Source organism: Indicator indicator, chromosome 8 (genome assembly GCF_027791375.1).
Source record: "Indicator indicator isolate 239-I01 chromosome 8, UM_Iind_1.1, whole genome shotgun sequence".
Taxonomy (NCBI): domain Eukaryota; kingdom Metazoa; phylum Chordata; class Aves; order Piciformes; family Indicatoridae; genus Indicator; species Indicator indicator.
This window is the reverse complement of record NC_072017.1, coordinates 23697880-23715633: the sequence shown is the minus strand read 5'-3', so window position 1 is coordinate 23715633 and position 17754 is coordinate 23697880. Positions and strand designations below refer to the sequence as shown.

General features: G+C 39.5%; 1 protein-coding gene across 1 annotated transcript in view; it reads left to right on the top strand.

The window, feature by feature from the left end:
• The window catches only part of TMEM131L (transmembrane 131 like), an 80440-nt gene that overhangs the window by 24192 nt on the left and 38494 nt on the right, over positions 1-17754 (top strand). The window contains exons 4-8 of the mRNA XM_054383309.1: positions 9488-9559; positions 10091-10214; positions 11288-11404; positions 13381-13496; position 14115. Of these exons, the coding sequence (XP_054239284.1) occupies positions 9488-9559; positions 10091-10214; positions 11288-11404; positions 13381-13496; position 14115 (430 nt within the window). The remainder of the gene's footprint in view (positions 1-9487; positions 9560-10090; positions 10215-11287; positions 11405-13380; positions 13497-14114; positions 14116-17754) is intronic.

The window sequence follows — 17754 nt, the reverse complement described above, 5'->3', positions numbered from 1 at the left end:
TTTTTTTTTTTTTTTTGATTTGTTTTTTGTTTTGTAGGGTGGGGTAATTTTATGTACTTAATGGGTTCTGTGTAAAGGTTCCTGTGGGCTGTTAAGATCTACCAAGCAAACCTGTGTCTTAGCTGTCCTACAGGCCTGTACTTCTTACATTATAAAAAAACAAAAAAACAAAACCAAACCTTAGCAGGCTTTGGTTAATGCAGAAGCAGCAAAAGGCATCTCCCATAGTACTTGTAATTATTTTGCAGGTCAAACTTACCAGCAGTCACAGGGCACTTTCATGCATTTTGCTGAACTGTTCTAACTTTTTTTGTCAAGTTGGAAGTTTTTGGCTGTGGCTGTAAGCAGAAAAAGGAAATGGTTGGGTGCAATGATACTTGACAAGAATGTAACTTCCTATTGCCCTGAGCTTAGCAGCCCCACTGTGCTTCCTGCCAGTGCCTCCCCATTCTCTCAGGGCAGGAGGCAGATACCCTGAGCCAGAGAAATAGTGCATTGCCCTGACATGTGAAAGTGAAACACTTGAAGAAGGGTTGCTACTGAATTCACATAAATTGTCCATTTGTTACTCATCTTGGGGAGATTTTTTTGAGTAAAACGGTGTCCTTGATGAAAAGAACTTTTGACAGCTAAAAACGTAATTGCAATTGACACATTAGAAAAGCAAGGTCTTTTTTTTACTTGGGTCTGTTGTAATTGTCCTGTAGACACTCTACAGGAACAGGAAAAAAAAGTTCATTGTAATTCTTAAGAGAATTAATTTAGTTTCAGGAGGGTATGCTAGAATTGGTATTTGTTTCTTCTGGAATGCCTGTCTCTTCCTTTTTTATTTTTGTAACTATGCTAGCACAGGACTATGCTTAAAACGAGCTCTTTCCACTAAAATTTCTGCTATGATTTTGATACTGTAAAAACAGAATTAAATGCTCTACTACCTAGAAAGTAAAAATAAGTATGCTCTGAGGGTACCAGGCAGGTGGGGTTGTGGTCTGTCATCTGCTTTTCCTAAGGTTCTTTTACCCTACCTCTTCAGAGGGCCATGCTGTGAAATTTTACTGCTTTCAGTAAAACTCTTTGAAAACAGTGGGTAGAACTCAGTCACTTAATTTTCGTGGTATTTCAGCACAAGGCTTGTAGTTAGTGCTTTGCTTTTAGCTGGAGAGGCAATGTGCTGACATTGGAAGCCTTTTTCTAGGTACTTCTCCTTGCACTCTTTCTCTAGGGTTCACGTTTTCAAAGTGTCTGAAAAAGGCTGTGAGCGGCGTATCTTCAAGTGAAAATGTTTCATCTTCAGTTTAGAGACTCTGGGCAGGAGGTTGGATAAATTGTGTGATCTTTCAAAGGAGTCCTCTTGAAGTGATTGAACTGAGAGTTGAGCAACCTTCTTCAAAAAGCAGGCGTTTATTTACATGTATCAAGTAGCCCAGGGTGCTTTCAGGTTTGACTACCTTTCTTAATGCTTATTAATTAAGTAAGATAGGCAACCTTAACATTTCAGAAATTATTTGTGATCTTAACATCAGTTGAAGAACAAACCTAGGTTTGTTATGCAGGTATTTTAAAGGGGTTGGGTGTTCAGTTGTTTGGTGTGTTGTAGGGTGCTTTTTTTTGTTGTTGTTGGTTTGTTAGGCTTTTTAAAAAGGATTTGGCAGCTATAGGGTAAGCAAATTACTCAAAAATGAATTTGACTAAAAAGTTTTGAGGTTTAAAAAAGGAAAAAAATAACATGAATTGCTCTGTGTGTCTTTGGGATTTGTTTTTATTTTGAATACTTACGAAGTAGAACCATTCTTTAAAAGGACTTGTAATGCAGTATTTTCTCATAAGCCCAGAAGTCCAGGATCTGGTAATTCAAGATAAAACATTAAGAATGCCAAGGCTCCTGAAGGAGCCAAAAGTGTGTTTCTATTAAGCAAGTGACTTTTAAAATTTGTTTTGGGAATAACTTAAAAGAATGAACTTTATTATTTCTGTGATTTTAACAGTTTAAACAGAAGATTGATGACTTCTTAAAAAACATTAAACAATAAAGAAGCTTAAAGTCAAACTAAAGGTTGTATTTCAGAGCAATTATTGTTGTCTTAAATCTTCATTGTTGTCTTATGAAATATTTCACAATTAATAAGCAGTTGTTAAAATTATGTGAAGCAGAAAGGAAAACTGGGGTGAATATTCTGCTTGCCAGGATATTTCGGATTTGCTGGTAGAGGTGGAGATACTTCAGAAGAAAGTATTTGATGTGTATGTTGAACCAGTGGGCCTCATACACTGATCCAAAATAAATAACTTGGATATTTCTCAGCCTAATTTAAACAAGACTTTTCTGGGTCCACAGGCAGTTGCAGATTCAACTTATGCCACATGGGTACCTGATTTGCATGCCCAACTGTCTAACTCACATGTTGTTTTCCTAGGACTGTGCTTCATAGTTTCTAGGAGTTTATAAATCTTGATTTTTTTTTTTTTTGTTGTTGTTGTTTGTTTTTAATTTTTGACTTTGTTCAGGCAGATTGTCTGTCTAAGATATGAAAAAAAAAACCACAACAAACTAATTTCCCTGAGTTATCTCTAGAGAACGTTGGCTATTGCCTGAGATCTGTGTGGCTAAAGGATTTTCAAAGAAAAGGCTTCAGAAAACAATTGCAAATTAACTCAACTCATTGTGAATTAATTTCTTAATTTAGTGCAGATTTCAGTTATTCAGAAATTGAGGACTCGTTTTATAGGAGGGAATAATTCCATTCTGCTGTTAAACTTGTTTTGTTGTGTTACTGCTGGTGCTAACGTGCAAACCACAGACTCATCTGGAGAAGAAAGCCTTTTCACCAGGGTGCTTGCTACAGGGCTTTGTGCCTCAGTGCTCATCTTCTCTGATAGATTTCATCTTGAGTCTTATTTTACTTTTGTTGTGGTCTGCATTTATCTTTATTGGACGTTGTTCAAGGATACTGTTTGGGTGTGAGGATAGGGAGAATAGCCATTTTTTTTTATCTGCATCTTTCTGTTTACATCCCATTGAGAAATGCAAATTTAATAGCACTATGCTGTGAGGTGCTGTGTGCTTGGTCATTGCAATTTGGTTGTAGTTTTGTAATAAAACTGAAGCACTGCTGGCTTAGGTGGCTGTTCTGCAAAGGGTTTGTGTAAACATCTTTGCAGAATTTTATGGGAAGAGGGAGCACAGGCAGCGAGAGAGGGGAAGGTTACTCAGAAAGACAACTAATGGCATGGGAAACACCAGGGCTAGAGGAAAGGAGCAGAGGAAAGGAAGCTGCTAAATTTGCTGGATGAGAGCAGTGCAAGAGGGGTGAATGAAAGTAATGAAAAGTGCCAAGCAGTAGTTATGAAGATTAAACTGCGGCTCCTGAAAGACATCCAACAGCTTTGAAAGAGGTGATAAAACTGTTTAGAAATACGAAATCAAAACTCTGCTCTGGCAGGGGAGCTGGACTAGCTGATCTTTCAAGGTCCCTTTCAACCCATAATGTTCTGTGATCAAGGTAACTGCTGAAAACAAACAGGAGTATTTCAAATTATTTTTTTTGTAACCAAATGTAACTTCTGTAGCCAGAAAGAGCCATCAGAAATGACATTCACCTTGCAACAATGTTACACAGCTTACGCTTTACACAGTGAGCTCAGCTTACCTACCTATCTCTCTTTTGCACTGCGTTTGAAATCAAATATCAGCCTATTAAGACTTTGGTAGTGGCAGCTCTTGGCTATGTGCTACTTTGCCAATTTTAGAAACAAACAAACAAAAAAGATTGCTACACCTGTTAGCCTCCTTAAATCATGAATTTGGTCATAAATCATGGGATTTGTTTTTAGAGAAATTGTCTCATCCATATAGCTACAGCATATAAAACCGGTGTGCATGCATGTATGTTATCTGATGGGTAACACCATTTTGGCCTTTCCTGCTTTCCACAGTCAGTCCCTTATGGTATATAGCACAGTTTAGAGGAAACAAAGACAACCAGCCCTCTTCCATAAGCAGCACAACTCCCTGGTAAAGCATGTAAGCAAATTCCTAACTATGGGTTGCCAATCCCAAGCATTCAGACTCCCATAGTGAGTCAGTCCTCCCGCTCTTCTCTAAACAATGCAGTGCTAAAAATATCAGTCTTTTGCCTTCTAGGTTTCCAGTGGTTAAAATTCACATTTTCCCCCCTTCTTTTAAATGCCAGACTTTTTTTTTTTTCTTTTCCCTCTTTAAAAAAAATAAGTGTTACCACATCAGTCTTTGGTCAGTGTAGGGCATGAGAAATCCTGTAAGTCTCTGGAGCTGAAGTGGTGAGTGTGGCAGGGCTGAGGCCATGGGAAGCCATGCAGGAGCCACATTTCTCGAGGTGCTGTTTTCAAAACTATTGTATATCTTTTAGGAGCTGCAGTTTAATCTTTTTAACTACTGTTTAGCACTTTTACCACTTTGGTAAATGGGAGGTTGAGAGAAGGACTGGGGAATGTGACAAAGCTTTGTATCAGCTGTGCAGAAGACTTTGGTTCAACTGCTGTTTCTATTTCTATGTCAATTTCCTCTTACCTCACTGTTTTCAGTTGTTAAAATTATTTCTTTGCATCAACTATAATTGGAACTATTAAAAGTACTTGAGTGTGTTTGTTCTTGTACATGTGGATTTCATCCTCTTCATCTGCTTTTGCTTCTTAGGTGTGGTCTAGAAGAATTATCTAACAATAGTCAGTAAATGAGAGTTTTAAAATTAATTTCTCAGGTTCAGTTTACACATAAAAACTGTGATTTCCTCTACAATGTGTGCACATGTTTGTATCTCAAAACCTCATTTTGTGCATTTGTTAATATTCCTGCCCTGAATGTACTAAGTGCCAAAAAGTCAAATTTTACTTTCACCGATATACTGAAAAATAAAACAGTACCACCTAAGGAGATTAAATCATGAAGGACCTCTTGTGCATTAAAGAATCCAGTCCTTTTTTTCCTGCTGCTTCCAAGAAAACCCTGTAACCATAAAGAAAAAGACCAGACAATAAAATGCCTTCCCCTGATTTGCTTTTTCTTCATCTACTGTGAACAAAGGGCACAAAAAAAGAAGAAAGGACGCCAAGCAGCAATTGCCATTAGTCTCATCTGTAGACATTGATGTGTGAATCATTAGATAGCATGCACCCTAGGATAATATAAAGTAATCAAAGCAATGAAATAAAGACGCAAGGAAGACTTGAAGGAGCTATACAAGAAAAAGGATGTGTGGGATAAACTTCTTTCCAGACAGTGTCCCTTTGCTTCTGCTCAGATGCAGCTCATTCTGTAGATTGAGATTTTTTTTTAAATACATTTTTAGATGAATTAACTGAGTTTTGCAGTTTTATTAAAATAAATTTTAAAATTGCAACAATGCCAAAAAAACCCAATACAAACCCCAGCATTTTTTTTTTTCCAGAAGATTTGGTCTTTTGTTTGGATTTTTAGGGGAAGTAGTTCTCTTGTATTTTTTGGTGGCGAAGTATGAATAAATCTGTTATGAAGAAAGATCTTTTTCTGTTGCACTGTGGGAGAAATAAAAGGGTCTTTGCTCCTTTGGAACAAATGTTTGTGTATAATATACATTGCATATAAATACTGGATTCTGGGGCTGTGAATAAATACATAAAATTATGCTGACCTGATTGTTTACCTATTTTTACTAATTATATTAAAGAGTAACAGAACAGTAAAAGAAGTGAAGGCAAAACAATTCCAAGTATTAGCATCCCCTTTTGTTAGTGCCACATCAATAGGACAGCCAAGTATCCTTTCCTGCAGAAAGAAGTGTTGTAAAAAGGCTGGAACTTCTCCGTGTTCTCTCATGTCCATTTCCCTATGATAAGCACCTCTTTGAATTCTCAGTGGAGGCAATGCAGCTTTTACAGCTCACCCTCCCTTGAAAAAACAATCAACCAACCAAACCCACAAAAGAACCCAAACCAACTGAACAACCAAAACCAACCAAAATCCCTACCCCAAACAAACTGCTGGCTTAGAGTTACACATTTTTCTGCTTGCAGACATTTCCTTCATCCTGCTCTTCCATAGTGTCCCCAGTCTTCCTTACACTACCTTCCCCTCCAGCCCCTTTTTCCCTGTTCTGAGAGTTGTCTGCATGCTCAGAACCTGTCCCTTTCTGCTGCATGTTTTCAATGAATTGAGAAGATGAGTGGGAGCGGGCTGGAGCTGCAAGTGTCTTGGACCCAGCCTTTCTTCACCCCCCATGAGCCTGTCCCCCATCTTTCCCTCCTGTCTTGGGTGACCATGTGGATCCCTCCCTTGCCTCCCCAGAGTATCAGCTGTTTTTTCCCTTTTTTTTTTTTTTTCCTGAAGAAGGATGATCTAGAGTGTCAGTGTTTTTAAATAGTGTGAGGATGCAGAGGAGGAAGGGCATTGAATTGTTGGGCTGCAAAGTGATAATGGAGCCAGTTAAGCTATTTTTTGGTACAAATGCAGTTACTACTGTTCAAACTAGTTGCTGCTTCTGTTTCTCTCTGGTTCTGTTCACTTGTTCAGAATGTACTCTGAAATGTCAGAATTAACCTGCTGTATCAAAATTTATTACTCAGAACTCATTGTTTAGGTGATCTGCTTGAAAAAAGAGAGATGTCATTGAGTGTGGCTTTGCTGGCATGCCTAATGTGACATTAGCTGATTTGAAGAGTACATGGAAAAAAGGCTTTTTCTGTTTTGATGAGGGATCTTTCTCCATATTTGTTGTTCCAAGATTTCCATTCTTAGGCTGATATTTGTGTGTCTTTCTCAGGCCTGTTACATTCTCATTAAATGACTCTTTTGGACATGCTGTCTGCAGCCAAAGAAGAAATTTTCAGCATAATTTGAGATGAATCTCATCCAAAAAAGTAAATCTTTTGTTTTAAAAAGTGCCTTCACCTTTTACATATCTTAATAAATGTCCTTTGATATTTATTTCCATGTCAGATCCCCTGCAGAGATCTGAGTGTGTTGAATTGTGTTTGGAGAGTGGGTATATAGAAGAGTGTTCTGCTAGCTTCCAACTGACTTAAAGAGACTGGACGTTACACATTGGAGATGTTCACTCCTAATGTAGATGGGCCTGTCCCTTTCTCTTCATAGTGGTGGGCTGTAAAATGTATCCTGGGTGTTCAGGTGAAACAGGCAGAATGATCCCCTGCCTGTTCCTCCTATTCTGACTTTTCATCTACCCCTTGAGAAGAAAACTCCCAACCCAACAGCGATGGATTTCTTTTTCCAGTAGTCCTGCCATTGAATAAACTCAGCTCAAAGTTATTTTTTTGGTGCTACTGATAAGCCATGCATGCCTGGAGCTGGCCAGCAGTCAGGGTTATGAGCACAGCACCAGTAGGAATGTGGCTGTTCTGCTTTTGGGACCAGGTTTTGGGCTTGGAGTGGTTTGGCAGCTTTTATGGGGTGCAGAGCAGAAGCTGTGGGTGTCTTGTAACCACTGTCCTGTTCCTGGGGCTGCTGGGGAGCAGCGTGCAGGGATGCTCTAAAATCACCTCCATACTCAGGAGTCAGCTTAGAGCCTGCAAAGTTCATTCACTGAGGCTTAGCTTCAGCTATCCCAGGTCCAGGCTACCTTCTTCAGAAGCAATGGGTTGGCAGCCCTAGGATACTGCTAGCTGTTGCCTGCCGTTGCAGAGATTTTCCTGCTTTCTGATTAGTAGAGGGTTGGCTGTTACTGTTGTACTGTTAAGAACCAATGCTACAGCATGACCTGGTTCACCGAAATGAAGTGAAATGCATCTTGCTACATCCACAGCTGGATTTCCACCCAGTCAGTGTTTTTGGTGTTGTTGCAGAGAGTGAGGGTTGAGAGGAAAAGAGCTGATGCTGCTAGAGCTCCCCAGAAGGAAGATTAGTAAGTCTTGGAGAGCTGCTGCCAATGACATGAATTGGCACAGAGGAGCACAGCTTCTTGCCCTTCTTGGTAAAGGTTTTTCTGGTGGGAAAAGATATTTCATTGGTACCTTTTAAGATTTTTAGAAGCTTAAGTGGTGAATGAGGATCAGGGTGATACTGTAGTGCATAAACCATTGGCTTAATTTTTATTTTGTCATATATGTGTATGCATATACAAAGAGGATCTGGGGACCCTTAAGCAATGTGCTTCTCTCAGATGTCTTCTGGGGCTTTCACTGCTATAGTAATTTTTTATTTGTGTGTGCTCAGCAACACTGCTTAGACTTCCCTTATGGATGCATCTCTGAGGCTGACTTTTGGAAGGGTATGAAGGTGCTGTTTGCTGTGTTTCTTGGCAAGAGTTGGCTGGGGCAGAGACAAGGTGTTTGGAAAGAGTGTCAGAGACTGTCATTCACTCATGCTTTGTAGTTCTGCGTTATCTGTTCTTTTGTTGCTTTTCCTGACTGGTAGTAAATTGTGATGTCCCTATTGGTTTGGAATACATCATCAGAATTACGTAGGTACTTTAATATATTAAAAGTATAATATTGTAATATATTAAAAGTATAATATTGTAGAACTAGATTGGAAAGTTGGGGACCAGTTAACTGTACTACGACACATTATGCAAAGCAGGTGGATGACTAATGAGACCACAGTCCATTCCTTGCAAAATCTCATCCTTGCTAGGATGCTTGTTGGCATCATACAGTAAAGATGAAGCTGGTTCTGACTATACAACATGCAGACTGCTTCTGGGGAAGTTTTTAACAGCATCACAGTGTGTCTGCAGATGTAATGAACAACTGCTGGGCTTGTTTTTCACCACTGTGGTTGCTGGGACTTATGGAGGACAAGGTATATTTGAGAAAGTGGTGAAGATACCCTGGGATTTCTGTCTACTCTGTTGTGGAGTATTGACTCATGTTGAAATAAGCTAAAAATGTGCTGCAGCTGATGGGAATTTTGTTGTTGGCAAAGGAAAGATGATGATGTTTGTATTTCACATTATTTTTCACTCTCTTTTACATATAATAAATGAGTTGGTTTTGGCATTAAAGCCACAGCTAGGCAAGCTCTTCTTTTGATGTTGGCTTCTTCACAAGCTATTTATTCCATTACCTATGCATCTCTCAGGTGTGCTTATACTGGTGCTTGTGTGAATGTTGAATTGATGAGACTGGGAATCTGCTCCATAGCGATGTAATTTTCATTGCCAAGGACTTTAAGTTGCTTTTGATCTACAGTTCACTTTGCAGCTCCATAAAGCACAGTATATCAGTGTGACTGAGGGGGTATGTGTAAGGAAGTGAGGTTGTCCAAGCCAGCACTGCCTCTAAAATGGGATACTTCTAACTGTGCTTTTACTGGCATAAACATTCCAGCATGTGCTGTTGTATGGAAACCTTCTGAAAAGGTCAGGCTTATGGCAGCAAGAGGAATGTAGGAAAAGATTTGGAAACAGAGTGTGTTTAGAATATAAAGTCAGAGCCTGCAGCATATCTTCCTGCCATGCAATATATAGCATCATACCTGCTAAATATTAATTGTGGCTGCTTTTCCCTTTTTTGTCAGCTTCTCGGCAAAGATGCCTCCAAATGGGAATGCCTTACATTTTCACCCGTCAGTTCTGCATTTTGGAATGCAGTGAGTATCTTACATGATGATTATTTTGACTAATAACAAAGCAGGGAATCACAACTATACTGGGTTACATTTGATTATGCCATCCTCTGAAAAAAGAAGAGAAATAGAAGATAGGGATGTTTCAGAGATGCACAGGATGAATGTGTAAGATCCTGGGTTGTAGGATGTGTTAGCTTAAAGCAAAAGCTTCAACAGAATCGTTGCTTTAGCTGATAAAACAAGACTTCTGTTATTTAAACTTCTTTGACCAAAGCTTTGAGTCTCATAAGTTTGCCTTTTTTATTTTTTTTTTTTTTTCTTTGAGCTCTTGTTGACTCAAATGAGTTTTGGCTAAGTGCACCAATCACATCCTGAGATGTGAGAGGCCTTTGTATACAAAAGGGCAAAATTTGCTTGGCGTGTTTCCAAAAAAGAGTTACAACTAGGAAGTTGTTGCATATCAACATGTTTTAGTGACTTGTGTTTGCTGTTTTTTGTGCATTGCCTGTGCTTACAAAGTGAATAATTTGTTTCTCTTTTCCTTCCCATTAGATTACTGGGGCTACCCAGAGCTAAAATGCTGCATGCCTACAACCCTAGCAGAGATAGAGAAGTTGTAGTGAATTCTGTGTTTACAGCTACTAGACAGTTTCATGTGTCTCCTGCTCATAGCCGGGTGAGTGTTGATGTACTTTTGGAAACTATGTAATGGCCAAGTGCCAGGCCTTCATGCTTCTTTTGGCCTAAGCTTTTCGTTCTATGTTTTCTCTTAGTGCTTTTTTATAGGACCTCCAACTTTTTTCGTCTTACTTGCATTTTTTTTTTTGCTTACTTCCACTTAGACTGGTAAGGAAGAAGGCATGCAAGACCTACAGTAGGAAATGTGTTTTACAGTAACAGAGGAGGAGTTCTTTAGTATTCCAGAGGCTGTTTAAATCTTACTCTGCTCTGAACAGCATTATGCAGTAATCTGCAGGCATGTGGGTATTTTACAGCCTTGAAATTTCAGTGTTTTGAATGATCATTCATATTCCTCAAGAAATGAATAACCCAGCAGTAAAATGCTTTCTGCGTTTTGCATTGCAATTATGAGCATATTTACCTTATGATCTAAGAAAATTGTTTTAACTCTTGATTTTTTTTGAATGATCTCTAACAATATAATACATACTAAGACTGAATCACTATGATCTCAGTTTGTTGAAGCCCAGATTTTATCCTCTGATGATGTGCAAAAGGTTTTTATTATGTTTTCATCTGATTAGTGTTTTTACTATGGATGGATGGGTTTGAATGGACATGCAGACATAAATGCCAGTATTCTTTGAGTTAGACATATTTAGTCACTAATTGTTTCCCAGGTTCATCTTTGACTCATTTGACTGTGTCTCTCAGTGGGGATCGATTCACTTTGTAATAGCTGTCTAAATGTGGGGAAACATTTTTGTGCACACAGAGGCTTTTGGTGCTGCACAATTAACTTGCACAAAAAGGAGTATTGACTGATGAGACCTGAACTAGCTGAGGAACTCCAGCCATAATATGGGAAGTTGTTGCATGGTCTCAGCTCTTCTCCATAGTAAGAGTGAAGAGCTGTGGACAGATGAAGCTTCTCAGAGCTGAGGTTCTGCTTAGTGGAATATACAGATAGGAATGCACACTGGAAATGTTTCTTGGACCATGAGACTGAATGGTGATTGATGTGGTCAGTGGCACTGAGCAAGCAATCTTCTTTGTGGTCTCTTGCAGGTGATTCCAGCAATGGGAAAAATTTCTTTTAGAGTACTCTTCCTGCCAACAGAAGAAGGCAGTATTGAAAGCTCATTATTTATAAATACCTCATCTCATGGAGTACTTTTGTATCAGGTAACTACTCTTATTTTTAACTTAAGCTTTTGTGGTTGAAAAAGTGATTTTCATGCATTTTGATCGTAGAGACTTCTGAAATTTGTTGAATTCTTCATACAAATCATGTAATGTTTACAACTCATCTGTTTTTACCAGATATTGCTAGTCTCTTGATCTCTCATACATGTGTATGATTAAAATTACTATTGCTAGTGGGGCTAATCATGGCAGTAAAGCTAAGTTCATTCTTACACATGTTCTTAAAAGATCATGGTCCTGTCACTAATAGTTGGCCTCATTTAGTACTGCAGTCTAGACTGCACTGGAATGCATTTGTCATGGAAAAACTTTTTAGGAAATATTTTAGGTAGTTTTCAGCTACTTTGCAGTATTTTATGTAAATGTATTTGGGATGTTAACCAGAGTAAGAGATTTAGGCCCTTAAAACATGTAAGTCAAAGTAATGGTTGGGCATTAAAGCTGTCTGTTGTCTCATTAACAAGTGAATTCAAGCAGGCCTTGAGGGTGTTTTATTTTTATGAGACATGATATACTCCAAATTCTTAGCTTTTTAAAATTTGTTAATGAAAAATCTGACCATGAATTCAGGGGTTTAAAACTATGCCAGCTTTAATCAACCATCCAGCTATTCCATTCTTTGATACTGTGCTGGAAAACAAAGCTCCTTAAAGTGAAGTGTAAGTAAGTTCAATTTAGATACATGGAATTTAATACAAAAGTTACATTTATCTTGCATTTATTAGAAGTAATGCCACATTTGGCAGGAACAATTTCATCAAGGATGAGGGAAGAGTGTATTATAGACTGGCCTTTTGTTTTGGACATCTTTACTTTCCTTGCATGCACTCTTGACCCTTTGATTTATTGCCCAGTCAGCTCAGCTAGGGCCTTTTATCAAAAAGTTGCAGGGAAGTACTTGTGTCACTGAAAAATCAGTTTGTCTCCTGTTTGGCTGCAGCTAAAATCAGTAATGGACTGGTTTTCATGGACAGTTTCACCAACTACCTCAAACAGAGGGAGTAGCTGCCCATGTTTTCAGCTGAGTTTCGAAAGGGGGCGTAACAGCAGTGGTTGATGCACAGTTGCAGTGCTCCTGAGAGCACAAAAGCTTTGAAATATGTTTGGTGTTTCTAATACATTTATGCAAAAGTATGTACAGAAGATTTACCCAAATGGAGAAGAGGGAACCATCATAGTCAAATGTACTTTGTAAATGCCTCCATTAAAAAAAAAAAAAAAAAAAAGAAAGCATATTCCCTTTGACCTGATATTTCCCATCAATAGTCAGAGATCTTTGGTGAACACAGAACATGTTGCATTATCCCCTTAATGAAAAAACAATTTTTGTGTACAAGTAAAAAACCCCAAGACGTTTTTCTTAACCTCTAATGATTTTAGTGGTTTAGTGTTGGGGTTTTTTTGGTTTGTTTTTTTTTTTTTTTTTTTTTTTTTACCCCTGTTAACTTGCATCTCACTGTCATAAACTAATCTTGGTGGAGTGGAGTGGAGTATAAATGCAGTAAAAACGTTCAGTGTGCAGATCTTGCCGTGTTCTGGAAACTGCAGGCTTTTAAAAATGATAAAAAATTGTTTTATGTAATTTTAAAGGAAAAGCCTTTGAATTCAATATGCAATTACACTAGTAATAAAATTTTTCCAGAAATTACTGCATTGCCAAGTATGTGTATTATAATTGCCTGAAGAATAATAACAGAATTTATGGTCCTGGTGAATGTTTTGGTTTGGTTTTGTTGTATTGCCTGAGTGAAGATACTTAAGTGCCATTTTTATGTGTAGTTGCTTTCTATGTTGGAACTTTAGAGATAGAAATTGTCTTTTAAGAAAGAACCTAATGTGATAATCCAGTCTGTTTCTTGGAAAGATTGTTATTATTAACAAAGCAGTTTTGTATGTTACTGTGATAACTGAAATACTAGATGTTGATTTAATGACTACTTTTTTTTTAACGCCAGGTTTTTGGAACGGGAACTCTGACATCTCCTTCAGAGGAATCTAGAATTCAGCTAACAAATGCCTACTTACTGCTTCCACACATTCAAAACATTCAGGCATCATACACGCTGGTACAGTATGCATTTCAAATGGAGATGAAACATAAATCTTCTAAGACAAAACATTTTTGTCCTCAGGTTGTTGAGATAAAAGGAACGTTAGCAGAAACTCCAAATACCAGTAACTGCAGGAGAGAGGTTGTGTGATACAGGGCTAGTGCAAATGCAGCAACGTGGATTTAAAAGGCGTAACTATTTCAGTTGAAAGAAGTTTTAATTATTTCTGTCGTTTGGTTACAATTGCAGGTATTTTTATAGTCTTCTGGGCCATACAGAACCTTTTCAAGTGAATAACTAACTGGAAAAATGGATCTTTCAAATTTCCTTTTGTACTGTATAAAGATTGAGTTTGTTCAGAAATGTATTTAGAAAATCTTAGTACATAAGAATTTAATCTTTTGTGTAAATGTAAGATACATTGTTTGCCTTCATGATGTCTTCTATCTGAGAAAAATTTGCAGCTTAGATTGTCTTTTTCAGTCTGCTACCTGTATGTTAGAGCAATCTTGCCTATACCTGAGGATAATGCACAATTTTCTTCTTTTTCTGTGTACCAGTAATCATACATGTATGGGTGTATACAGAATCTTGTGAAGGAACCAAAAATTTTCTGGGTTTGTAATTTGAGGTGCTAGGGTAAAACTGAGAATGGTTTTTTGGATGCCGTTCATGACATGTCTCTCTGCATCTTCACATCTGGCTTGATGGGTTGTTGTCAAGTGTTGGTCTGAAGTTTGGATGTGAACTGCTGGTTAGCAGTTTCTAAGCAGCAGAACTCCTAAGTGGAGAAATTTTGGGGAACATGTGACATTTTCCTTAACTGTATACTGAGGAACATTTTCCTGTGCTTGCTTTCTCTAGAGTGCAAGTGTGAGGTCATTGTTGGCAGTGCAGCATGGTGCCACCTGGCACCAGTCTTGTTGCAGGACATGAGTTGTGAGAGAGTGTTGACTCAGTTCTCCTAGTTGTGGGTGTAGTTTTCCGGTGCTGGACTCTTAACTGAGGACTTACTCTTGTGTTGACCGAATGTTACCACTTTGGACAGAAATGCTGCAGCAGTGAGCCAGGCTCCTCATCTGTGAAGGTGGTAGACAAGATCTAAATACTGCAGAGGAGCTTATGGCTCAAGTTTGAGTTCCTTTTGGAAAAATACTGCTCTGCAGACAGCTGTTTTCTCCTGAAGTACCTCCCTCAATGCAACCTACTGATATCCTGGTCCACATGCCATAAGAATTGGCATGATTCTGTCTTGTCCAGTTTATATTTTAGGCTCAGAAGCCATGGAAGGAAAAGGAAGTCTGTGAGGTCTGAGTGAGTGACTACGTGTGCAAACTTAAGGATATTAACTATTAAACATACAATGGAAATCTGTAGTGAAAAAGCACTTAAAGCAGTTATACTCACTTAACAGTGCTTGTTTGCTTTCCCCTGTTTATTTTTAACTGAAGTGAAATACCAGTGTAAGTTCAGGATAGCATAAGCCTCATTTACATATCCCTTATCATCCTGGGATGGATGAGCTATAATCTTGGATCACAATATCTAGTTCAAAATGATGAAGATATCCTACCTCTGAAGTCTACTGATACTGCTTGGAAACTGGTTAGAAAGCTTCTATTGTTTCTTGTTGTGAAGGTGTTTGTGTTTAAGATGTTTGGTAATACTGACAGCCTTGATTGTTAAGGCCAGAAAGCATTGTTTAGTCTCATCTCATGCTTGGTAAAATGGCTTCTCATAAGCTCTCATATTATTACCATAGCCCCACATACCTCTTCTTATTCCTCTGATCATTGGCTTCCAATCTGAATTGCTTTGTGGGTGGTTTGTTAAGATATGCATTTATTTTCTGTTAACTTCTGCTTCTGACATACCTAGGAGCACTGCTAGGTGGTCCTGAATGTTTCAGCCTTTGTTTTGCAAAGCTGAATGGTCCATGCTCTGTAGTATCTTCTTCAGTGATGAGATGTCTGTTTCTTAACCAAACTGACACCACCTTTCTGCAGTTTCTCCAATTTGTAAAAATGTCTTTTCAGTGCGAATGGCCAGAATTACATTTATAGGCGTATGGGATGAACTGTTGTCTCTACAGAGTATTTATGTGGAAAATATGATCATAGAATCGTAGAATGGTCTGGGTTGGAAGGGACTTCTGAGGGTCCAACCCCCTGTGCCGTAGGCAGGGGCATCCTCAACTAGATAGGTTGCCCAGAGCCCTGTCAAGCCTCACTTTGAATATCTCCAGGGATGGGGCCCCAACCACCTCCCTAGGCAACCTGTTCCAGTGCTCCATTACCCTCACAGTACAGAACCTGTTCCTAACATCCAATCTAAATCTGCCTTTTTCTAGTTTGAAGCCATTGCCCCTTGTCTTATCATTACAGGCCTTTGTAAACAGTCTCTCTCCATCCTTCTTGTAGGGCCCCTTCAGGTACTGGAAGGCTGCTATTAGGCCTCCCCGGAGCCTCCTTTTTTCCAGGCTGAACGACCCCAGCTCTCTCAGCCTGTCTTTGTAGCAGAGTTGCCAACCTCCTGATCATTTCTGCAGCCCTCCTCTGGACCCGCTCCATCAGCTCCATGCCCTTCCTGTATCGAGGGCTCCAGAGCTGGATGCAGTACTCCAGAAGAGGTCTCACCAGAAGAGAGTAAAGTTGTAGAATCACCTTTCTGGATCAGCTGGCAACACATCTGTTGATGCAGCCCAGGATGTGATTGGCCTTTTGGGCTGCAAGTGCACACTGTCTGCTCATTTCTAGCTTCTCATGCATCAGTACCTCCAAGTCCTTTTCCACAGGGCTGCTTTCTGTCACCTCATCCCCAAGTCTGTATTGATAATGAGGATTGTTCTGGCCCAGATGCAGAACCCTGCATGTGCTCTTGTTGAAATCCATGAAGTTCACCTGAGCACACCTCTCCAGCTTGCTCAGGTCCCTCTGGATGCCATCCTGTCCCTCTGGCTTACCAACAGCACCACTCAGCTCGGTGTCATCTGCAAACTTGCTGATGGTGTATTCAGTCTCACTCTCTATACGCTTGATAAAAATATCAAACAGCACAGGTCCTAGTACAGACCTCTGAGAGACTCCACTCGTCACTGCTTTCCATCTGGACTTCAAGCCGTTGAGCATTGCCTCTAGTAAAGCCATGCTGGCTGTCTTGAATCCACCTCCATGTCCTCCATGTGCCTCAGCATGTTGTCTAGGAGGATCTTTTCCATGATATTCTCAGGCACAGAGGTGAGGCTGACAGGTCGGTAGTTCCCTACCCTTTTAAAAATGGGAGTGATGTTTCCTTTCTTCCAGTCCCCAGGGACCTTACCTGGCTGCCAGAACTTTTCAAATATCATGGAGAGTGGCTTTGCAACTACATAAGGTAATTCTCTCAAGACTCTGAGATGCATTTAATCAAGTCCCATGGACTTGTATATCTTCAGGTTCCTCAGCTTATCATGCACCTTGTCTTCACTTACAGTGGGAGGGACCATCTCACCCTGGTCTCCATCTTGTGGACCATCAACATGAGGGCAATGAGGAGAGGGTTTGCCAGTGAAGACTGAGGCAGAAAAGTTACTGAGAATCTCAGTCTTCTCCTCCTCCACTGATACAAGTTCCCCACTGTTGCTCACCAGGGGGATACATTTTCTTTAACCCTCCTTTTCTGGTTAATGTACCTGTAGAAGCCTTTCTTGTTTTTCTTTACATTCCTTGCCAAGTTCAGTTCCAGCTGTGCCTTGGTCTTCCTAACTTTGTCCCTACACAACTGGGCAACATCCCTATACTCTTTCCAGGATGCCTGTCCCTTTTTCCGTTCCCTGTGTAGTCCCAACTTGCCCTTCAGTTTGACTCAGCCATGGTGGTCTCTTGCCTTCCAAGACTCCTAAAGCTGTGTTTTGTGCCAATGGACAGAGGATCAGAGAAACGAATGTGTGTAAGTGTGGTGCTTGGGTGTAGAGGAAGGAAGGTGGTATGACAGTTTTATTGGTGTGCCATACTGATAACTGCCTGCAAAAGAACTGATGAAACTGTGCTGAATCATTATTACAGGGGCAGGTCATTAACACCATACAGAGTGAGCAGAAAGAGCTCTTTAGGGCCAGAAACTGTCCAGGGCAGAAAGTCTAGGAGACAGAAAGGCTGAAGCCTGAATAGAGGGGGAGGCTTGTTCAGTACTTGGGTTTTTTTAATGACACTGTAGCCAAACTCAGGAAGTGGTTAGAACTCTACAGTCTTGATTATGGTGCAAGAGTATCTCTGTGAAAGTCTTATGTAGAGCTGTATT